Consider the following 24,633-nt stretch of genomic DNA (forward strand, 5'->3'; position numbering starts at 1 on the left):
TCGTTGCTGCACGGGGGCTACTCTTCGTTGTGGTGCGTGGGCTTCTCATTGCGGCGGCTTCTCTTGTTGCGGAACACGGGCTCTAGGTGCACGGGGTAGTTGCATTGCACGGGCTCAGTAGTTGTGGCTTGCAGGCTCTAGAGCACAGGCTCAGTAGTTGTGGCACATCGGCTTAGTTGCTCCGCTGCATGTGGGATCTTTCTGGGCCTGGGCTCGAACCCATGTCCCTTGTATTGGCAGGTAGATTCTTAGCCACTGTGCCACCAGGCAAGTCCCTTTAATTTTAAAATGGGTTAAATTTATAGGCAATAAATCCATAGTGGATTGTATCATCCCCTCCAACTTTAGATTTCCTATGCCCAGCTTCCTTGCAATGCTTCACAGTTAGTATCCATGTTGCCAAGGATTTTGTCCTATTCTAAGCCCTACTCCCCTGTTCTATCATTTACTCCCTCTTCCTCCCTTCCTTTTAAGTATCTGCATGGACACTGCCACCCCACCTCTTCTTTTCTGTGCCAGTGTTCAGAAAAATAAACCATGTAACTGAAATGAAGGATACTATACATTAGTTTAATATTTACATTAAATCATCTGCATTATTTAACAAATGAAGAATTATCTAAGTTATATTATGGGTAAATTCATTTAAAATATCATTTATTTCAATAAGCGTTGTACAATTAATGTCCTGATTTATGAATGCAAAGTCCCAGGCAGGGTCAGGATTCCATATGACATATCTGTGGACTAAAGTTTAAATTATAAACTAATGATTTAACCATAGTTTGTGCAAAAGCACAAGCAATGAACCCCTACTTTAGGCTCTAGCAGGTAAGTGGCTGTATTAGTCTGTTGTGATCTGTTTTGACTGGACATTAACAGGACAAAAAAACAGGAAAAGGCAGATTTGGGGGGATTAATTTTTATGTCAAATCCACTTACACAGAAATAATTCACTACTCACAAGGCTCATATTCATCATTTTACAAATTTAGAGCAACATGTAATAATTTTTTAAATATTTATTTATTTGGCTGCGCTGGGTCTTCGTTGCTGCATGCAGGATCTTCCTTGTGGCCTGCGGGATCTTTAGCTGTGGCCTGCAGGATCTTTTAGTTGCGGCATGTGGGCTCTTAGTTGCAGCATGCATGCAGGATCTAGTTCCCTGATCAGGGATCAAACCCAGGCCCCCTGCATTGGGAGTGCAGAGTCTTAACCACTGGACCACCAGGGAAGTCCCAACATGTAATAATTTAATGACATAACTTGTCACATGTTTGCATCTGATCTCTCCAGGCGGTTTGAAAGTCCCTGGAGAGCAGAAACTTTGCACAAGTCTACTTTTTCATCTGTGTGGGAATGCTATCACAGTCTGGCAGGAAGTCAAAAGCTCTTTTCCCAGTATTGCAGGACAAGGCTTTGAGTAGGATCGGGTGGCCAAGGATGGCAAGGGAATTGGACAGAATGCAAATTCACAAATAAGAGAACCCTTTATAGTATAGGCAAATCTAGCTCCAGACAATATCCACCTATATAACTAGTAACGGAATACAGAAGAGAATATCATGTTCTATGAAGGCAGTACAAGCCTTTTTCATCTCCTCCCAGTGAGAGGAGATGTAGGTCTCCTTACTAGCTGATTACCAGTCCGGGCTCCACTAGTTCCTGTTTCTGGGTTGTGTGACTGTGGACTCTGATCATGATATAGTGATTTGCTTAGCTCTTATCTCCCTTTCTCCTGTAATGTAACTTCTGCCTTCATCTGCAGAATGTCAGGTGCTTTCATCTGCTCTCACTGATATCACTGAATGACATATTTCTCTGTTCCCCATGGCTTTTCTGATGCTTTGTTCAAAAAAGTTAATTGAAGAATGCTAGCTGCCTCATCTTTTAAAAATAATTAAGTGAGGAGAGAAAGTGAGAAAAGGAAAACAGGGCAGGAATAAATAAGATGGAGCCAGGGATAAGATGGGATTAGAAATTGCCCACTGTAAACTGCTGTTTACTGGCAAAAGGTAGCCCACAGTTTGGCTTTGAGAAACCTCAGCAGTCAAAGCAAGAAGAAAACAAGATCAGTTACGTGATTTGCAGTGTATCTCGGGTAAAAGAAAACTACTATAGTGGCTTAGGAGAAATCCAGCTATTCTTGGTACCAAGAAGGAAGAGAATTTATACCCATAAGAGCAAAGCTTGGGCTTCCCTGGTGGCAAAGTGGTTAAGAATCCGCCTGCCAATGAAGGGGACACAGGTTTGAGCCCTGGTCCCGGAAGATCCCACATGCCGCGGAGCAACTAAGCCTGTGCGCCACAACTACTGAGCCTGCGCTCTAGAGCCCTTTCTCCACAGCAAGAGAGGCCACCGCAATGAGAAGCCCGCGCACCGCAACAAAGAGCAGCCCCCGCTCGCCACAACTAGAGAAAGCGTGCACGCAGCAACGAAGACCCAACGCAGCCAAAAATAATAAATAAAATTAAAAAAAATAAGAGCAAAGCTTAACTTAGCATACTTAATTTGCAAGACAAGCCAGGTTACAGTGACCTGGGTATTTCCTGCTTATGCCTCTGAAAATCATAAGCAAAACTTAAATTGTTACCCCAAATTGATATGAAGTAACCGCTAACCAATTCCCTTTCATTTAAGAAAATTTTAATATTGTAACCAATCGCTGTGAAGAATAAACAGTCACTGCCTCCACACTATATAAGATACTTTAAAACAATATACTTCTGAGCCTTCCTTGTTTTGGTTTGAGTGCTCCCAGCTTGCTAACTGTCTTTTTGGTGTGTGCACAATAAACTTTTACTAATTACCACTTCAGTGATTCATTGGTTTTACTTTTTTTTTTGTCTGAACTTTTGACGATTCTAAATGTAAAAAGGGAAATACAGATACTACATTGCACCAAACATACCGCAGTGTCAATTTAAGCGTCTCCAGGTCTCTCTGGAGATAGTAGGGGATTTTTCTGCATTTCTTCATTCCCATAAGGTAGACCACGGCGCGAGCAAGGCATTCTCAAAACTCCATCCCTGATTTGAGTGAAAATTCACAACATACGCTAAAAAAACAACGCCTGGAGTATCCAAGGATATATGCCACTCAGAGTGGAGTCGGTGAGCCTCATTCATCTTCGTCACTTGTAAGACAGTGACTCTTGTGCCTGTCGAAGAGCTTTGCAAACGGATACAAAAATGAGACTATTAAAGATGGGATCCCGAGAGGGTAAGTTGCTTATCTCTAGTGAAAATCTGTGCTTCGCGGCTCCTCTTGCTGCAACCTGTTGGCTTCGGAGTTACCATGAACCTCAAATCCCAGCACCCGGCCCTCCTACCCAATAAATGCAGACGTCGCCGTTAAAATAATAAAAAAGGATGGGATCCTCTTGGCTAGAGAGGGCCTGAATAGACGGCTTCTCTCACTTTGCAAGGATGCAGAGCTTCATTCCCCACTCTCCCCAGCCCGGAGGGGTTACTCTCTCTCCCGACGCGCTCAGCCTTCCACTGGGGGCGCCGAGGAAACGCCTCCCTGCTCTCCCGCATTCTGATAGGCCCGCAAGACTGAGGCTGCGAAAAGAGTCACGGCCCTATTGGCTGGGGGGCGCGGCCCGCGCGAGGCTTCCTGGGAGATGTAGTCCCCGGAGCGGCTGGGGACTCAGGGGTCTGACATCAGAGAAACGGCCGCCTGAGCTGACGGCGGTGGTAAAGCGGTGGGTGTGTCTGGAGACGGGGTGAGGGGAGTGGCGAGGATTCAGGTGAAGAAACCGAAGAGTCCATTCAAGAGAAGTGAGGGTTGCGGGCTCGCAGAAAGGTACGGACGTACTTCGAACTGGGGCGCAGAGCGTTGGGGGTGAGGGATCGCAAGTTCCACGGCCAATCAGACACTAGCAACTGTTGTCTTAGCAAGCGCTCCGGACACCTAAGACCCCGCCCCCTGCCCCCACTCTAAGAAAAGGGACGGGCTCGGTTTGTTTAAATGGCTGTGGGGTTGGGTGGGGAAGAGGGTGGCTGGGTTTTCTCCCCGGCTCTAGCGTTGTTGTACTTGCGGCTCGGTGGGCGGGGAATGGCCGCGTTACTGGAGGTTGGACTGGGATCCCGGGCCGGCGCCTCATCTCCCCGCCGGTTGGCCCACAGCCCCTCTGGGGCGGGGCCTGGGGCGGGCACTTTCCTCCCGCGGTGAGGCGAGGACCTCCGGGATTCCTAGAGAGGACTCGGAAGTGCTCTTGGGGGTGGGATTTATGGCTCTACCCGCCGGTCAGGGAAAGCTTGGACTTGCTTACTTCCGGCGAAGAAGTGTTGCGAAGTGTCGGCTTCGGCTTTCTCTCTGTTTGTAAGAAGAAACCCGTCTTCCCAGCCTTGGCTGCGGGAGCTTGGTCTTCCAGGGGAGCTCCCCGGGACTGTGGCCTTGAGGAAAGGGAATGGCCTTTGTGTACAGACGAGGGTCCTGTCCCTAACCTTGACCGGGCCGGTTTCCGTGGATCGGGGTCAGGAGCGATTGTGGGCAATCCAGGTGCAAAATCTGTACTTAAAACCTTGGCTCTCTTCGGGACCCATGAAGTTTCCCGTTGGTCTGTCAAGCTCTTAGGGCTTGAGGGACAGGACCAGTTTTGACCATTGTAATGTTTTTGACCTCCGTTCTGACTTAAGTTTGGCTTGTGGTAGAGAGAAGGAGCGGCTGCGTCTGGACTAGTTAGTAAGTCTCGTCTTGTTATTTACATGAAATTTAATGTTCTTCACCACAAAAATTGTATTTCATGAGGCCGCACGTCAGAGTTTTATTGCTCTCCTTTACACTTTTTAAATGTTGGAAATATTCTCCGTTGGTTATTATTTTGTGGGTGGAGTGATGGCTGTCTTGTAATTTTTAAGGAAATTACTCTGTTGGGTGATCATCTTTAGGATAGATGACCTCTTTGTCACCTCTTTGCTAATAACGATTTCCAATATATCAGTAGGTTGCACGCTAAGGAAAGTGTCCTTCAGAAGATCTCAAAGAGCAGAAAACAAGTTTGGTCCGTGTAACCCAGTTTACCTGGAGAGAGATCCCTCTGAGTTGGAATGATAATGACAGGATCTGGGGAAGTTATAGACTTAGACCCTCCCGCGGAGACTTCACCAGAGCAAGAAGACCTTCTGATAGTGAAGGTGGAAGAAGAAGATTGCACCTGGATGAGGGAGTACAATCCGCCCGTGTTTGAGACTTTCTACCAGCGCTTCAAGCACTTCCAGTACCATGAAGCGTCAGGCCCTCGGGAGGCCCTCAGCCAGCTCCGGGTGCTCTGCTGTGAGTGGCTGCGGCCCGAGCTGCACACCAAGGAGCAGATCCTGGAGCTGCTGGTGCTGGAGCAGTTCCTGACCATCCTGCCTGAAGAGTTCCAGACCTGGGTGAGAGAACATCACCCGGAAAATGGAGAAGAGGCTGTGGCCGTGGTAGAAAATATAGAAAGAGAACTAGAGGAACGCAGACAACAGGTGAGTGAAAGAGGAGACCTTCGGGCAATGAGGAAGGAGAGGAAGAGAGTTGAGGAGCTGCTGAGCAGGGGTGAGATCCTGAGCGCCCTGGTGCTTCATTCATATTCTTTTGTTCTCCTGGGATTAGGTGCACTATGGAGATTTCCTGCCACTCCAGCAAAGAGAAGCAGTATGCAGTTTGTTAATCTGGAGAAGACAGTCTGCGATTTTATTTCTATTTTAAATTACTGTATTTATTTCTTGAGTGGTGACATAATACAAAATTCAAAAGGTACATAAGGTTATAATGAAAAGTAAGTGTCCCTCCCACCCCTAATTCCCCAGCCTCCTGAGTTATCCTCACCAGAGGTAACCATTGTCCCATGATACTTGTCTATCCTTACAGAGATACACTGTATTCTGTGTATATTAGAGTATATGTGTATGACTTGTTTTTAAAAAAACACAAATGTTTTTACATCATTGTGCACTTCTGCCTCTTGCTTTTTTTCTTATAGTATATCCTGGCTTGTTCTATGTTAGTGCAAAGAGAGCTGCCTCACTCTTTGAAACTGCATTGTGTTCTACTGTATGGATGTACCATAATTTAACTCCTGTTGAAGGCCATTTACATTGTTTCTTTAGATTGTTTCTGAATCTTTACTGCAACAGATTTTGCTGCAATGAAGATCCTTTATATACATCATTAGTTGTAGAATCAAAGCTTAGAAGTCAAATTGTTGGCTCAGAGCCCGTACGCGTTGCATTTGTAGTTTGGACAGCTGTTGAGAGATTGCTCTCTGCAGAGGTTATACCAGCTTATATTCCCAACAGCCATATATGAGAGAAAATTTTTGCTTGCAGCCTGATAACACGATGTTATCCAACTATTTGATTACTGTCAATCTGAAAGATGCAATATTTCTGTGCAATTTTAATATGCATTGTTTCTTATTAGTGAGTTTGATCACTGTACATATTTTAAAAGGCTGTGCATATACCCTTTTCTGTGACCTATCTGTTCATATTAACCTGTTAGAAAAAGTAAGCACTGTGTCTGCCATCTGAGTTGCAAGAGTTATTTTCCCGCTTTGTTGTTTGTCTTTGCTTATGGAGAATTTTGCTTTGCCGGGTTTTTTTATTTTTATGCAGTCAGTTTAAATCTTTTAATTTATGGTTTCTGGGAATTGTGCCATAATTAGAAAGCCCCTCTCCACTACAGTGTTATAAGAAACTTATCATTTCTTCTCTATGTTTTTTTTATGGTTGTTGTTGTTTTTGTTTTACCCTTTGAAATGATAGATCCATCTGGAATTCATTTTGGTGTAGGGTGTTTGGTGTGGTTATAGCTTAACTTTTTTTCCAGATGTCTGTCCAGTTGCCCCGGCAACTTATACAGCAATCCCTTTTTTTTCCTTCTCTGATTAAAATGTCATCTTTATTACATACCAGATTTTTACATGTATTTGGGTCCATTTCTGGTCTTTTTATTCTATTTTATTGATCTGTTTACATATCAGTATTTCAATTATCTGAGTTATATAAAGTGTTTTGGTCAATATAGGTCTGCCCTCCCCCTTCCAATTTTTTTTTTCAATATTTTAATTTTTCCATATGAACTTTAGAATTATTTACCTTCTACCACTCCAAAAATCCTGTCGGTAATTTTTACTGGGATTGCATGAAATCGGATGTTAATTTAGGGAGGTTCCGTATCTTTACATTGTTACGTCTTCTTGTCCTTTCTTACTCATTTATCACCTGACTCTGTCTACCTCCCTCTTGTTGCTAGGCTCACATTTCTGAAACTTTAATTTTTTTTTTCATAGCAAAGAAACAAAAATCATGGGATCCTAGGTGTACAAGACTTTGAAGCTAGTTAGAGAATTTCCCTCATTCTTCAGAGCCATTGCCCTTCAGTGTAAGGTACCAGTCTCATTATTCTTCCCCTCTGGGTCAGGGGTACTTCAATACTCCAGAACATCCTCAGGCTCTTCAGCTGGGTTAGCTCACTCCATGAGACAAGGGGACAGCAGAGGGAGTTGCTGGGGACCTGCCGCCAGACCCCGCAGCTGAGCTGAATGATTGTCTTGCAGACCGGAGTGTTTGAACCTTTCTATTGCTTCTGTCAGGACAGGAAGTAAAGGTTCCTGGTGCCATCTGGTTATTCCTTTTTTAAACCTTTTTGGTTTAAAACCTTTTTGGTTTTAAACCTTTTTGGTCCTTTTTGGGACATTAGCGGACAAACCTTTCCCTACTTTTTTATGGTAATAAATATTCAAAATCATAGTTTAAAACAGAAAGCATTTTTAAATGGATGACTTACAGCAGATATTACGCATTGACCCCTGTCATTGGGATATGCACCCCATTTGTGGAAGGAGCACAGAGATCATTTCTTGATGGTAGGTCAGGGATCTGAGGCCCAGAGAGGGGGGTTTTCCTGAGGGCCTGCACAGGGCCTGCACAGCTTTCTCTCTGCCTGCCCTCTGTATCCCTGGCATTGTTTCTCACCTTTATCTCCAGGTAGTTCCTGTCTCTAGCAAGCCTTTTCTCAGGCTTTATCCTCTACCCCTCCTCCTTGGTTTCTCTGTCCTACTTTCAGGGGTCCTCAAGGGCTGCTTTGCTTCTTCGTTGCCCAGGGACCCTTTGACGTACTTGGCATCATCTTAACTCTTGTCCTAAGCGGGTCCACAAGGACACACACACTTCCGTGTAGAGTCATATTTGCCACAACTGTGTTGCCTCCGCCTCTTAATGTAACACTCCTGTGCCACGTTTTGCCAGTACTGGGAGAGTTAAAACTGAAAGTGCTTTGAAACATAAGGGACGGCGGCGGGGTTGGGGGGGGGCAATTCTATCTCAGAGCCGGATCTTACTACCTGCTAGGATGGCACTGAGCTAGTACCTTCCAGAAGAGGCAGATTTTAGAGACTGGTTGTGTACCCTAGGGTTGTGCAAGAACAAAGAGCAGAAAGACAGAGACACACCGCTCTTGTGGTTGGTCTGTCCTACTTGAACCTGGTCGTCTGGGACTTTGAGGGTGACTTCCTGTGTCCTGTGTTGACCTTTCCAAGCTTGTTTCTCACTCTCTCCCCCCTTCACTAAACTTGGCCCACACTGGCTTTCTGCCTGAGGGTCTTTGCTTATGTCATTCTGTCTGCCTGGGACACTCCTGACTTTTCCCTTGACTGGCTTCTTTCCTCTTCTACGTGTTGACTTCAGTGACACTTCCTCAGAAGAGCCTTCCTTGGCCACCCAGTCTAAAGTAGGTCTCCTCTGTTTTGCCTCATGGCACCACTTTCTTCTCCTTTTTCACATATAACACAGTTTGTAGCTGTGTATTTATTGGTGTGTCGATATGTCTAATGGAAGTCGTCTTCAACTACAACGTGTTTATGCAGCAATTGGGTAATTAGTCCTAGCTCGTTGTAGATGCACGTGAAATACTTGGCCAAGGAGTGAATGAAAGAGTAACGTGACCTTGCTGGGTTCCTTCATAGCCTTTCCTGTAATGTGCTGACTGGTGTGATTGTGGTTGTCAGATCGTGGCGTGTGCTGAAGTGCTTCCTCCGAAGGTCGTGCCACCTGGAGCCGGGCCCGAGTCCTTCAGTCACCAGCTTCTGCCCGTGGACCCGCAGCCTGAACACGAGCCGCAGAGGCCTCATCTTCTGGAGGAAAACGGTGAGGATCTGGGCTTTAGTGGAACGGATGTGGGCTCCCTGGCCGTGTGGGTAAGCGGTATCTGTAGAGAGACCTGGGGCTGGGCAGCCTCTCCGCAGTCAGTGGATCTGGAGGTTGGGAAGGGCTGGGGGCCTGGAATCGGGTCCCTGGTCAGCTCACAGGCTGGCTAGGAGTCGTACCAGTAACCAGTGTCCTTCGAGAGCTATGCTGCAGCTGACGACAGCTCTAAGTACAGGTACTGTTAAAAGATGTACAGAAGTCTTTTACAAAAGTATTATCATGGTTTTGCAACAGTTTTCCAGCTCTATCTCATTCATTTTGTTGTCCTAAGGCTCAGGTAGACAAAGCTCTCCAGTTCCTCACTGCACTTCTGGCTGTTCAGCCATTCATGTGAAATCTGATTTTAAGCCATGCTTCATGAGGACCTGTAGAGCGTCTGTTCTCTCTTTCTCTCCTTCCCTCCCTCTTGCCCTCACTGTTATTAACCAGTATGAGATACATCAAGGAAGAAAAGTGCACAGCTGAGTATCTTATTTATGATGATATATGTCCACAAGTCTAATATCCCTAATCGGAAACTCTTGCTATCAGATATATTTTAGAATTTAGAATTATTCAGATTTAGTAAGATGATCTGATTTACATACAGTGCACTACCATCAGGATTTGAAGGGTGACCCCATAATCACACATTAATTTAGTATTCTGGCAGTGAACTGTATGCCTAGTTACAGTAAGTGGATTAAATAAAAACTTCAAATAGCTTCATATCAGTTCTGGTCAGGTTTTGCTGTCAAATTAGTTCAATGGCCAACTTAATGAAAAAAAAAAAAAACTTTTGGTATTTAAAGCTTTGGGATTTCGGAGTGTGGAGAAGGAATTGTGAACTCGAATTTCCTGTTTGGCCCCAGCCTTTCTTCCGGGCTCCTCTTAGTGGTCGGCCTTGAAGTCTCACTGCTCTAAGCTTTTCCAGCTTTCCTCACTGTGGTAACAGTAACTATTACTTATGTGGTGTTTACTGTGTCAGGAGCTGTTCTAAGCTGCTTTACCTGTATGAACTCATTTAACCCTCAGTGTAGTACCAGGAAAAACAGTCTTCACCATTTAACATCTGGGGCCAATGGGTCCTTTCTATTTTTTTTTATATTTTTAAGTCATTTTATGAATACTTACAGAAGAATCAAAAGATAATGAAAAATAAATCTTAAAGGAACTTTAGTAAGAATTAAACCTCTTTGTATCAAGTATGTTTTGATAATATAAAAATAATAAAAAATGAGAGAATACCGTCACTCAATACCACCCCTTTAGCAAAATGAATATGTCCTTTTAGCAAGATGGAATGGTCCAGAATCTTGTTGCAAAATATTACGTGATGAAGTCCTTCCTGTTGAATGATCGGATAAGGTGTCATAGCTCCTTTTTGGAATTAGAAATGTAGCATTTATCATTGTTTCTTGAGTGTGGGAAGATTCATCTAGGATACTGTCATTGGCAGACTCTGTCAGCTTTCTCCTATGCCTTCAGTTTCATACTGTCTTTAGCACACTGCTCTCTGTGTCATCTTCTCATTCACCTACTAGTAATGAAACGTCTTCCACGGCACATTTTCTTCTCTTTGTCGATATGGGTGGGTGGAAAGTGAGAAATTCTGAATTCTCGACTATGGTCAATGAAAACTAAAAAACAAGTGTCAACAGCCTTAAACCTTCTTGAAGATAATGCAGAACTCTGGGGAATGTATTTAATACTTTGAGAACAGTGAAGAACAGTGGTTTATTTCACTATTGCCTGATCCTGAATATTTCTTTTATTCTCCCATTTTCTTATAATTTTAGTCTTTTCGTGCTAACATTAAGACTCATTAATGAATAATTAGTAAAAATGAAAAAATTCCTAGGATGATGAACTAGAAGAGTGCTTCGATAGAAGATCATTCAGATCCCAAAATGTATCCTAGATTTGTAAAAAGGTCCAATGGATCTGTATGGAAATTACAAAATAAGAGTTTTCTTTTATTTTTTAATAATACTAACATTTTCTTTTTGTTCTTCAGAAGACCTCTAAAAGAATAAAAGTCACGTCATTCCAGTCTTTAAAAATAGTTGAAACTGTCCAAAAAAAGGGAACCCCCAAACCCAAAATTGTACCTAGTAGACCTAGCTGGCATTCCAAGGGTTAATGCCCACAGTAACCCCATGGACTAGGTATTATTGTTACTCTCATATTAGAAATTAAGAAGCTGAGGCCCTCAGAGGTTAAATAATTTGTTCAAAGTCCCAAAGCTATTACACGGCAGAGCTGGGATGTTACCCCAAGCAGTCTGGCTGTAAGTCTGCACGTTTACCCTGTCCTGAGCTGCGCTGCCTGCTTTACCTCCAGGCTCTCCCAGTGCAGAACCGTGTCCCCTTCTGATCACTGTCATCTTCCTTCACACGCAGAGTCTCGTCGGATCAGGCTGCTCGTCTTTGCTCCCTCAGTGCTGCTTCTCTTTGCCCTGTTAGCTAGACCCTGGCCACTTTCCTTATTCCAACAAAAAAAAATACTGGGTTGGTTTGTTTTACACCCTGGAAGATGCTGCATCCTTCATGCCTTTGATGGCACTGAGAGCTGGCTTTCCATCTCTGGGACTCATTTGATCTTGAGAGGGCCAAAGTTGTTTACTTAAAAGTTAGAAACAACAGGTTTCACAGGAACTTCAAAAAAAATAAGTGGGGGGCTTCCCTGGTGGCGCAGTGGTTCAGAGTCCGCCTGCCGATGCAGGGGACACGGGTTCGTGCCCCGGTCCGGGAAGATCCCACATGCCGTGGAGCGGCTAGGCCCGTGAGCCATGGCCGCTGAGCCTGTGTGTCTGGAGCCTGTGCTCCGCAACGGGAGAGGCCACAACAGTGAGAGGCCCGCGTACCGTTAAAAAAATAAAAAATAAAAATAAAAATAAGTGGGATTATTTAGAATGTAATTATTCTCATTTTTCCAATTATGACTGGAACATAATTACTGTTTGTGTATAGCCTATGTTCATCCCTCTCTTTCACGTCTTACTTTGACTGTAACCACACTCCCGGGTTCAGATCCTGTGTCTGTTTTCGGCTTTCATTTCTAACCACGATCTCCTCTATTTTGGGTCTTTGCTCCTTACTTCCTAGTCCTTGGACACAAGCAAGCTACATATGCACATACATCTCTGGGACCGGGGACACCATAGAAAGGTCTAAATCGTCGTGTTTAAGGTTGATACCAGGTGGATCTCCAAGTCAGGGTGCATGGAGACAGATCCAGATGCACCATGAATCTTGGACAAAGGAGAGCAGAGGTGACAGCAGAGGGTCAAATGTGCACTAGCATCTAGAGACCAGACCCTCCGGGCCTTGCACATGTGATTCACTCGACCCAGAAAGCACCCTCATCCCGCCTCACCCCACCCCACCCCTGCTTCTAGAGTCACTTCCTGTGGAAGGACTTTCCAGGTGCTCTCACCTCCTGCTCTCCACTCTGTAGATGCCCCTACCTCTGTGTTCCTGCAGGAACTTGGGTGAACTTTGAGGATAATACTCTTTACCCTGTGCCAGGAGTAAAGCTTCCATGTCTGCCCTCCCCATCAGACGGTGCGGTTTTGGAAGGCAAGAATTGTTTTATCTGCCTGTTAGAACACACAGAGTAGACTTAATACAAGCTAGTTGGCTGACTATAAACCAACCGCAGTCATTTTTTGAAGGGAGAGAACGTGAACTAAGGCCTTGCTGATCAAAGTGTGGTCCAAAGAGCTGCAGCACCAGCATCACCTTCGAGCTTGTTAGAAATGCAGAATATGGGGGCCACCCTGGAACCACTGAGGCAGAGTCTGCCCTGTACCAAGACCCCCAGGTGATTTGTTTGCACATTAGAGCTTGGGAAGCCCTGGGCTCTAGGCAGCGCTTCAGCTTCACGGAAGAGTGGGCCTTTGGAGGTTCTTTGAGGTGACTAGGTTTGACCTGGGCAGAGCAGAGAGCATCCTTTATAGGGGAATGGTACCATCCCCAGTCAGCAGCAGGATTAGTCTGGCCATCACAGGGAGTCTAGTTTTTTTCAGGGGAAGGGTGAGTATAGGGTAGATGTGGGGGGCCCAGAATGTAGAGGGTCTTGAAGGCTGAGCAGAAGAATTTGGTCTTGATGCCACAGGGCACCATTGTGGATTCTTGAGCAAAAGCGGAACATGATGGCAGTTGGAACTGGGTAGAGAGATTCTCACTGACACCTCTTTTTCTCCCCCCCTCAGCCCTTCCTGCTCTCCAAGTTCCCTCCCTTCCCCTGAAGGACAGCCAGGAGCTGACAGCCTCACTTCTCTCAGCTGGGTCCCAGGTGAGCCGGTGTCCCTGTGCCCACATTGAGGACCCACGTCTGATTTTGGACAAGTAGCTGCCTTAAGCCTGAATCTTTATCAGGGTTCCGTCTCTTTAACCAGAGACCGGGCCCATCTTGGGTTTGTGCTTTTCTGTCTTTTTCTGTTCTGCTCCCCCATCCTCTGTGAAGCACAGTCCCTCCCGTTTTTCTTTCCTTAAGGCTCCCAGTTCCTCCCCTCGCTCCAAATTTGAACGTAGGGAATGGGAATTTAGTGGAGATCTCGTGTTTCAGAAGTTGGTGAAAATTGAAGATGTGGCTGACGTGGCTGTATCCTTCATCCTGGAGGAATGGGGACATTTGGACCAGTCCCAGAAGTCCTTCTATAGGGATGACAGGAAGGAGAATTATGGGAGTATTACTTCCATGGGTAAGAATGATTTCATCTGCATGGATTAGGACATCTCCATTTTGTTATTAAGAATATTTATAGCACATCCTGTAAAAGCATGTATGTTTTAATCGCTGTGACTTTGCATATTTTTTTTTGTCTGTGAAAGAGTAAATCACCCTTCTCTCTTTTTTTCTTATTCAGCTTACTCTGATTATCTCCAGCATAATAAGAGGAAGATTGAGGACTGTTAATGCTTTGGGGATAGTATTTGCAATCCAGCAAATGTTATATTTAGCTTAAAACTAACAGGATTGGGTCTTAACAGAGTTGTAGTAGTGATTGTACTCTGTTCCTTGACAAACTGAATCATTGTTAACTGAATAATTCTCATTTGTGAAAGCATCTCAGACTTTGCTGAATAACCATTCAGTGAAGTAGTTATTACAGTGTCTCAATAGCATTCATTCTTTTCCTTTCCTCTCACGCATGGGTGGCAACTTGTTCACTCTATTACCATTCTCACATCACCGGTACTTGTTTTATGATGTTTGCCTTGGCATCTGCATTTTACATGTCTTATCCCTTCTTGAATTTTGCACCCCAGATAAGATTCTGAACCTATTTCTAAGTTATGATCTTGGAAACTAATACTTGATTGTGCTGCCTGGAGCAATTGTAAAAAATCTCAGCACTGTGGCAGACATTTTGAAGCTTATGAATTTTATCTTCTTTTGAGTGAATTCTTTTGGAAGAATCACTATCAAGCACACTGGTAGACTTTAGATGGAATACATATACTATAATGCCAAATTTCTTTTGAAAAACATCTCAGTTTGTATCATTAAGGGTTTAGTTCACTCACAGGCTTTTATTGAAAAAGTAAAATTGACTTCTCTCTCAAATTTTTCCATTTCCTTTATTACTGTTGATATATATTTGTATTTTCTTTGATTTATTTGCATATGCCCTCTGCTTATTTATCTATTGGGATCTTAGTGGTGGTCTCAAGGAATTATTTATGTAGTATAAATATTATCATATTTAATGCAAATTTTTTTCATTCTCTTTTAAAATTAATTTCAAATACCTTTCTTGTCTGATTTGAGTTGATTAGTATTGTTTTATCTTTTTCAATTACTTTATAAGTATTTAATGGGTTTCAGAGTTGCAGAACTTGGCGCAGTTTTTCTGTACTATTCTCCAAGGGGTTTTGAATTGTTACTTTCTGATTTTTTTTTTTTTTTTTTGGCCGCACCGCGCGGCATGTGGAACTTCCCAGCCCAGGGATCAAACCCGCACCCGCTGCAGTGGAAGCGCGGAGTCTCAACCACTGGACCGCCAGGGAAGTCCTGATTTTTTGTTTCTCATTATTCATCTTTTTCTTACAATATCTTTACAACTTGAGTAAACTCTTCTACACTAAGAACATGTTCAGTGGTTTCTGCCTCTTCAGCTTCTTTGGGAAGACCACATTCGAGAATTTTCATGCTGTGGGTTCCTAACAGCATCAGAGATGGTCACGATTTTTAAAGTATCCATCAAATTTAGAAGTGAGATTTTTAAAAATTAGTGAATGAATCGTGGAGACAGCCGTTTCAATGGAGTGGCTGGGATGTTGGGGAACAAGAGACAGTTTCTTGGAAGATTGCACAGGAGAGAATTTGAGAAAGCTATTGTAGATAAACTTTCAAGAACATTGTCTGTGAAGGTGAAACAAAAGAGGGCTGGTCACCGACAGCGTACCTGGTGTAGATGGATGGGTGGTTTTTGTATGTTGTCTTTGTTAATGGGAGAAGTTTTAAGCACACTGAAATGTCACTGGGCGAGAGCTGGTGGGGAGTGAGTATGAAATACTAGAGCGAGGAAGAGCAGGTAATTGGTGTAGGGAGGTCAGAATGGCCTGGTGAGGCCCCATGGGGAGGAAAGATTGACCTTGGTGAGGGGGAGGGTCCGCTCTTCAGCTCTGAGGCAAGGGGAGGACGGGAGAATCAGGCTGCCAGCACGCTGACACTTGTGGTTGTAGGATGTTCAGGGAGGTCTTGACTGGATAGTTTAGACTCTCCCTGAAATAGGACACAGAGTCACCTGTTGCGAGTGAGCAAGTGATGGTGTGGGTGGTGGAGCAGAGGTTTGAGTGCAGAGAGGACTTTGGTTCGCACGCACGTGGTAAAAATTATCCGAATAGTTTAAGTGGGTTTAAAGTGAGAAGTGAGTCTCCCGACCCTCAGTCCCTCAGTTTCCCGCACAGAGGCAGTGACTGTTACGCTTCCTGATTGCAACTCTAGACACAGTCTGTGTGTAGACAAGTTTATGCCAAAACAAACACTCTTTTATTTTTAAATACAGTGATCTATCTTGGAGATCACGATGAAGACGTTTTGATGTAGCTGCTGAGAAGAATGAGTGGGAAACCAGCCAGCCTTAGAAATGTAGGATGCCAGTGTGGGGTACCAGTGAGGTTGACAAGCGTGAATTTGTAAAGCACCGAATCTGCTGATTGGGTGTTTTGGAACCAACTGCTCCTCACCCCCCGCCCCCAATGCATTACTAAGCAGCCCGGCATCGTGTTGAACAAGGAACACAGCTCTCTGTCAAACATACAAATAAATCAGGAGAATCAACGGAAAGCTCCTCATGTACTCAGAGAAGGGGAGGGGAAAGAGGAAAGAAACAAATCTGTAAGCCAACTGGCATATCAACCTGTATCATCACCTTCTCTGGAAAAGGTCGATTGTGAATAGTCCCAAAGAGATACACAGAGCTCATCTGATTTTTTTCAAATTCACCCCTGGAAAAAGAAAGCCATGAGCTTATTTGCCTTGCTGAACGGGAGAGAGCTCTAATAAGAATAAAATGTGTGGACATAAGTAAGTGGGAATAAAAGAAAAAGAAATATTGTGATAGCTGAGATTACTTGCCTAGTTAAATGCAGGAGGAAAAGATATCTAAAAAGTTTGGTTTTGTGATAGAGTTCTTTTGTTTATATGTTTGTTTCCACTCTTAAAATGTCTTTTTAGGAAGAGAATTAAGTAAAAATAGTTAGAAAATAAATTTAAAGTTGCCTTCATGATACAAGAATTACAACTTCTCGTTATATCAAAAAACGGATAGTAATAGTATCTCCCTCAAAGGGTCATTGTAAGGATTAAATGCCATAAAACTGAAAAACACTTGAAGGCATAGTGTCTGGTCCATAGTACACACTCTGCAAACATTAGTGGTTAATACCATTTTTATGTAATGTTTGAAAACTACTTTTCTTTCTACAAAACAGCCTTACTGGAAAGTTCTCAGTAGGCCATGATCTATCTCTCTATCCTTTAAAAAGCATTCCCTATTTTTTGTTAACTACTGAAGGTTTGTCCTTGCTAACTATATTAAATGTCAGTGTTTTGAGTGAAATACATGCTGCTGATCCAGTTACACAGGGAACCGATTGCAGCCTCTTAAATGTCTCTGTTCATCAGTGACCACTGAGTGGTGAGCTAGCTCTCGACAGTTGTAGGACTTCTCTGGGTACAGAAAGAACGCCTTTTCCTCTTTAGACTAATTCACACCAAACTGAGATTCTTTGGGGATTGAAAAAGCTAGAAAGATCCTCTTTCTTCTCCAGGCTATGAATAAACAAGAAGAGGAAGGTGAGGACTGGGTTAGCTGCATCACCCAGTATCAGATTTTACTGAGAACAGTTGACATGGCACAGGTGTTCCCAAACAGGTACTGTACGGATGTACTGTACCCAGAGGATGTGATTGTCATTAAATGGAATGACTGCTCTCCCAGTCTCATCCCCTTGAACCATTCTTGCCGGCTCTGTCTTCCCTATCCTGCCTCAGTTTCCTGCTTCAGTGTTCTTCATCCCATCCCTGTATTGTGAAGTCATTTTGCAGATGGCTTTACAGAGTCACTCCTTGCTTGCACGTGTTGGTTTCATGTAATTATCCGCTATTTCTGAATGCGGGGAATAAGCTAATGTTTCCATTTTCCCTCTATTATCTCAGATTACGAGTCCAGGAACAACAATGTGGAACTCATAGTAAAGCAGATTTCTGATGAAGCCAAATCGCCCTGGATGACCTCAGGAAGCCCTGAAAGAAATGTCCCCCCGAGTCAAGAGTTTGGAGGAGTTAGCAACCCTCACAGCGTGGTAGAAAGGTGGCAGGTCAACCCCCCCATGGGGAAATCAAGGCAGACCCCTTCCCAGAAAAGAGATCTCAGCGCCATCACAGACGTGAACCGGAAGCCAAACACCAACGGCGAGAGAGGCCACCGATGTAATGACTGCGGGAAATTTTTCCTTCAGGCCTCCAACTTCATCCAGCACCGGCGAATCCACACGGGAGAGAAACCGTTTAAGTGCGGGGAGTGTGGGAAGAGCTATAACCAGCGCGTGCACCTCACCCAGCACCAGCGCGTGCACACCGGCGAGAAGCCTTACAAGTGCCAGGTGTGCGGGAAGGCCTTCCGTGTCAGCTCACACCTGGTCCAGCATCACAGCGTGCACAGCGGGGAAAGGCCCTACGGCTGCCCCGAGTGCGGGAAGAGCTTCGGGCGCCACTCCCACCTGATCGAGCACCTCAAGCGCCACTTCAGAGAGAAATCCCAAAGATGTAGGTGTGAGCAGTTTGTCTTCAGAGCATAAACGAGGCAGAAATTGCCTTATCAGCTTAGAACTATCGGACAGATGGGTGGTGATCCTAGCAGCAGTAGCAGGAAGGGACAGAAAGTTACCATCTATTTTATTATCACGTACTTTATGGGGTTTTAAAAATTCTTATTTTTTTACTGAAGGTAGTTGATTTACAGTGTTGTGTTGATTACTGCTGTACAGCCGAAATTCAGTTATACATATATATACTTCTCTTTTTGATATTCTTTTCCATTATGGTTTATCATAGGATATTGAATATAATTCTCTGTGTTCTACAGTAGGACCTTGTTGTTTATCCGTTCTCTATATAATAGTTTGCATCTGCTGATCCCAACCTCCCAGTCCATCCCTCCCCCACCCCCCTCCACCTTGGCAACCACCAGCCTGTTCTCTATGTCTGTATCACTTGTACTTTAATTAATTGTCAGATTAGTTGGCAAAACTCTATGCCCTCCCCACCATCCCCACAACTTCTCTTTCCCCAGAGGTGCTGCTCTCAGCAATCTTACCTGTTTCTTCTGATAATTCCACATTTTAAAATAATACGGCTGTTGCTTGACCCATCAATTTTAGACATTATCTGTTGACTTTCTATTTCATAAATGAGGACTTTGGCTCTCTTACATGCTTCTTCCCTCTTCCCCCTTTTCCCAATTTAGTTATTTCACTTACTTTAAAATGATAAAGTAATAATAGTATGGTTGACTCTTGAAGAGCAGAGGGATTAGGGGTGCTGACCCCCTCGCAGTCCAAAATCCACATGTAACTTTACAGTCAGCCTTCCGTATTGCTGTTCCACATCCTCGGATTCAACCAACTATGGGTTGTGTAGGACTGTAGTACATATTTATTGAAAAATATCTGCATATGAGCGGACCTGTGCAGTTCAAACCCATGTTGTTCAAGGGTCAACTGTACAGGAAGTTTTGGGGAAAGAAAGTGGGAGGGGAAAAAAAATCACCCATAATCCCACCATCCTAACTAGTAGAACTGTTATTACTTAGCGTGCTTCCATTTTTTTTTCATAAGCCTTTTTTATATGGGGCTACTCATAGGGTACAATCAAATATTAGACACACATATTTTCTAGTGTTGCTTGGCCCTCCTGTTTGTTATTTTTGACAACCTGGCATTATGTAGAAACATCATGGTGTACTCAACTGTTCCCTAGCTGAAATTCTAATTTTTTTTCTCTTGTCCTGATAACTGTGCTTATGCCTTGTCCTATACTTGGGAATATTTCCTTATAATAGATGCCCAGAAGTGGGACTAGTGGATGAAAGGTCAAGGACATTTTTATGGTTCTTGATACATATGGCCAAATTGCTTTTTAAAACTATTATACCACATATGAGAGTATCAGTTGTACTAAATTTCTTCCAGGGCTATCAAACTTTTTTTTTAGCAAATTGTGTAAGCAGAAGAGAATTCTTTGCTGTATTCATTTTCAGTAATTTAGTTATGAATCAGGCTGAGTAATTTTCCTGCTTGTACTTACTTTTTTATCTGCTCACATGACTTCTGTAAGGATGAGATCACTGTAAACTGTGCTGTGAACTTAAAGGCTTTTATTAATATTCTTCAGAAAACTCGAAGACTGGCCAAAGTGTTTATTTTTAAATTATGCCTTTGGTGTCCCCAAGCCCAGCTACTTGTCATTCACATTAACAGCTGCTGTCACCTATTCCAACATGGAATAGAAGCTTATGAAGCTCATGGTGTCTTTATGGTCTGGGTCAAGCTCAGCCCTCTCCTCAGCCAGTTTGATCCCATTCTCCTTGGTGACTGCCTCTTGGCAGAAATCCATCCAATAGCACTCCAAACCTGGGAAGCAACTGCTTTAAAATAGTATCTTTTTTTTTTTTTTTTTTCTTTTTGCGGTATGCGGGCCTCTCACTGTTGTGGCCTCTCCCGTTGCGGAGCACAGGCTCCGGACGCGCAGGCCCAGCGGCCATGGCTCACGGGCCCAGCCGCTCCGCGGCATATGGGATCCTCCCAGACCGGGGCACGAACCCGTATCCCCTGCATCGGCAGGCGGACTCTCAACCACTGCGCCACCAGGGAGGCCCCCCTAAAATAGTATCTTTTATATCTTCCCTGTAATTGTTCTTCGGCCTAGTTTCCTAGTTAATACTTCCCCCATTTTTTTGATCGAAGGAGGGATACTTTGTGTGCTCATCCGGCTGTATTTATTGAGCGCCTCCAGTGCTAGGTGCTTGGGATTCAGCAGTAAGCAGAACAGACACTGTTCGTGCCCTCGTGGAGCTGACGGTCTGATGGGAGGAGCATTCAAGGTGATGAGCATTCCCAAAGAAGTGTCGGGTGCCCTGGGAGGGAAAAGGAAGCTGGGGTGTTGGCTAAGGGCATAGAGCAGAGGTTGATGTGTCACCCTTCGTATTGACAATATTTTCTACTGGCTCATTTCTCTTTTTTCCTGGCTCCTAGTCGGGTATTCTTCCAACTCTGTATCCTCTTCATACTCCTTTCTTGTAGTTTTCATCAGTTCTCACTGTTCACTTGTGTATCTTCATTTTTAAAATTTATTTTTTATTAAAAAATTGTTTTTTGGCTGCTGCCATGAAGCTTGCAGGATATTAGTTCCCCAAACAGGGGATTGAACCTGGGCCCACGGCAATGAAGGCACGGAGTCCTAACCACTGGACTGCCAGGGAACTCCCCATTTTGTGTATCTTTGTTCTGTCTCATTCTGTCTCCCTGACTCATGTTGAGGTAATGATCCCTTCCACATTTCCTACCTCCTCTCCCATTTCAGAATTCCCTTCTCTCTTTCCTATGTAATAAAAGTGTCTGGCTTTCCCCTATGATTCCCTAACCTCAGTCGTTCTCACCACCCTCCCAAGTAAGCTTTCTCTTCACTTTGTTCTTTTCACTGGACAGACACCCAAAGGTTCTTTTCATTTCTGTTAGCATCAAGCACGTCCATGCACCCATCACCCCGCCTTTGTTACTCCTATTACAGCGTAGTTTCATTTGATTATCCTCTTTTGCCTGATAGTTTATTTTTCTTCTGTAAAAGAACTGATAACATTTGTGTTTCCTCTTTATCTTTTCAGGCAATGATAAAAGAAGTAAGAGTACAAAATTGAATGTTAAGAAGAAAATTTCAGAATTTTCAGAAGCAGACCTGGAACCAACAGAAATAATCCCAAGAAATGTTTCTCAGGTTCAAGATTTTGGAGAAGGCCATGAACACCAGGGCAAATTGGATAGAAAGCAGGGAATTCCCATGAAAGAGATACTAGGACAACCCTCTTCAAAGAGGATGAATTTCAGCGAAGTCACGTATGTCCACAAAAAGTCCTCCACCGGAGAGAGACCGCATAAATGTAACGAATGTGGGAAAAGCTTTATACAGAGTGCACATCTTATCCAGCATCAGCGAATACACACTGGGGAGAAACCATTTAGGTGTGACGAGTGTGGGAAAAGCTACAATCAGCGTGTGCACCTAACTCAACATCAGCGGGTCCACACTGGGGAGAAGCCCTACACCTGTCCATTGTGTGGGAAAGCATTTAGAGTGAGGTCCCACCTTGTTCAGCACCAGAGTGTGCACAGTGGGGAGAGGCCTTTTAAGTGTAATGAGTGCGGGAAAGGCTTTGGGAGACGTTCACACCTTGCTGGGCATCTCAGGCTCCACTCAAGAGAGAAATCCCATCAGTGTCATGAATGTGGAGAAATCTTTTTTCAGTATGTTAGCCTCATTGAACACCAGGTGCTCCACATGGGCCAGAAGAATGAACAAAATAGCATCCGTGGGGAAGCATACAGCTGGAACTTAACGGTGATTGAGGATAAGAAGGTTGAGTTGCAAGAGCAGCCTTACAAGTGTGATGTGTGTGGCAAAGCCTTTCATTACAGTTCAGAGCTCATTCAGCATTACAGAACTCATACCGCAGAGAAAACCTATAAGTGGGATATGTGTAGAGAAAGCGTTGGCCAGTGTTCCCACACAAAACAACATCCAAAAAGCTATTCCAACCTGAAGGCCCATCAATGTAACGAATGTGGCAGAGGCTTTGCTCTGAAGGCACATCTTAACCAACATCAGAGGATCCATACTGGTGAGAAACCCTTTCAATGTAAAGAATGCGGAATGAGTTTCAGTTGGAGTTGTAGCCTCTTTAAACATCTGAGAAGTCATGAGAGGACAGATCCCATAAATACCTTAAGTGTCTAAAGGTTTTTATTGTAGAACAGCTCTTACACGATTTTAGAGAAGCCTTCCTGAAGACAAACCCTACTCCTATAATGAATGTAATAACAACTTCAAGCATCTCCTCCAACTTAACCATCAAACCTGTGGATCTGTTGAGATCCTTCAGTTAGAACTTAGGACACTGGAGCATCCACAGCAGATAGATAGCTGCTTTTCCACTGAGAAATGTGTTCGTTTGCATCTTCAAGCTTGAGGGTCTAGACAGGAGAGAACCTAAGGATACAGTGGACGAAGGGAAGCCTTCAGATGGCAGTCATTCTTCATGCGACTCTCAGAACATTGACAGTGGGAAAAGCCTCACAAATGCAGTAGGAATAAGCTTCATTTGTAGTTTCTGCCTTGTTTGACAGCTTATCTATTCAGGGAAGAGCACAGTGAAAGAAAGAACCCTTCAGCATGATCTTGGTTTTGGTACCTCAGCAATGAACCTTTTCTAGATGTGGTGATGCCAGCCACTGGAATGCTCCAGGCGACGTTCTCATCTTGAGTATTAAACCTTTTCAAAAGAAATTGACTTAAGGTATTTATATTTTGGCAAAATTGAGGTTCAGAGGCTGGATGGTATGTGTTTTCGCTGCCTTATTCAACCTACAACTTCTCCATGAAACACAGTCTACCTTTTTGTTTTGTCTTGATTCTCCTGGCATCATGGTTAGCTAGTAGAAAGAGAAGTTAAGTTTGTAAATTCAGGAGAAACTGTGTTGGTCAGTCACAGCCTGGGGAGAGGGGAGCGGGACCTCAGGGGAATAGAGAAGAGAAGACTGGCCAGACTGTGGACTGGTTATTCTATTACCCGCAAGAATGAGGGCAGCTGTATCCATAAAAGGAATTGGACCGAGTTGAATCAAGAATTGTCCAAGCAGTAGATGTACCAACTCCCAGTTGCCCAGGAGATAGATCTCCCCCATAGGATAATGGCATAGAGAAGGAGTTTCAACTTGAGTTGCAGCTGGATTTGAAAGTAAACGTTAGTAGATACAGGGAGGTCCTGGTCTGGTGAGCCCTGCCTGTGGGAAGGTCCGGGTAGGGGTTGTGGGGGAAGGATGATGACATGGAAAAGAGGGTAAACTTGAGCCTGTTTGCCAGAGAGAGGGAGAGGCGCTTCTTGGCGCCACCGAAGTCCTGCTTCTGCTGACTGCCTGGCTTACAAATAAACACCCAATAAATACCTGTTGATTTTGTGTGCTGTACACTGGTGCCTGGTCCAGATCCCCTTTACTAGGCTGCCATACCCATCCCCCAGCTGCTCTGAGTTTTGTCTGCCAAGTGCTCACAGCTCACCCTGTTCTCCGGAGACTCTGAGGGAATTGCCCTCAGGTGATCAGAGCTGCCCCATCCAGGAGTTAGCTGTCCTCCCCACCCCCAGCCAATGACGGATTGATATGGGGGTACAAAGGGCTGATTCATGTGCCTCAAGGTGGGAAATTAGTGCAGTTTATGCTTCAGACCCACCCACTGTGGATCAGGCTGAGGCTAGACTTTATTAGGCTACATCCATGCTCCTGTACCATCCCCTCATCCCCTCCACGCCCTCAACAAATCACATGGCTCTGAATCCTTGTCTCAGGCTCTGCTTTAGGGAACGTGATCTATTGTGTGGCACCATGAGTGGTCCTGTAAGAATGGACTATGGAGCTGGCCACTCACCATGAGGCAATGAGGACCGCGTCACTGATGGTGGGCACTGGTAGTTTCAGGCGTGTGGCGGCCATTCAATTGGGAGACATTCACTTTGGTGAACTGGGATGGAATTCAGGTAGAAGGGGATGCACTGACTTGGGTAAGGTTTGGGGAACAAAATGAAAATAATGTAAGGATTATGGAATCGAATGGCTCTTGCTGAAAGCCACTGATTGCTTGAAGAGAGAAAATAACACAGGACAAATATCCACCAACTTAA

The 24,633-nt window shown here is 44.2% G+C and overlaps 1 protein-coding gene across 9 annotated transcripts; it reads left to right on the top strand.

The window, feature by feature from the left end:
- The first annotated feature begins 3,732 nt into the window (after positions 1 to 3,732).
- ZKSCAN5 (zinc finger with KRAB and SCAN domains 5) lies at positions 3,733 to 23,243 on the top strand. Of its 9 annotated transcripts, none has more exons than XM_081257539.1 (7): positions 3,733 to 3,807; positions 4,952 to 5,468; positions 8,993 to 9,131; positions 13,387 to 13,469; positions 13,743 to 13,878; positions 17,844 to 18,452; positions 21,568 to 23,243. In XM_081257539.1, the coding sequence occupies exons 2-7, from the start codon at positions 5,055 to 5,057 to the stop codon at positions 22,692 to 22,694; spliced, it is 2,508 nt and encodes an 835-aa protein (XP_081113665.1). In that variant the 5' UTR covers positions 3,733 to 3,807; positions 4,952 to 5,054; the 3' UTR covers positions 22,695 to 23,243. The 9 variants fall into 9 exon arrangements, with proteins under 9 accessions (XP_081113665.1, XP_081113664.1, XP_081113662.1 ...); XM_081257538.1 differs by having other exon boundaries at positions 3,734 to 3,807; positions 4,949 to 5,468; XM_081257536.1 differs by lacking the exon at positions 3,733 to 3,807 and adding an exon at positions 4,292 to 4,689 and having other exon boundaries at positions 4,949 to 5,468.
- Positions 23,244 to 24,633: the final 1,390 nt, after the last annotated feature.

This window comes from Mesoplodon bidens, assembly GCF_964165515.1.
Source record: "Mesoplodon bidens genome assembly, chromosome: 15".
NCBI classification, from domain to species: domain Eukaryota; kingdom Metazoa; phylum Chordata; class Mammalia; order Artiodactyla; family Ziphiidae; genus Mesoplodon; species Mesoplodon bidens.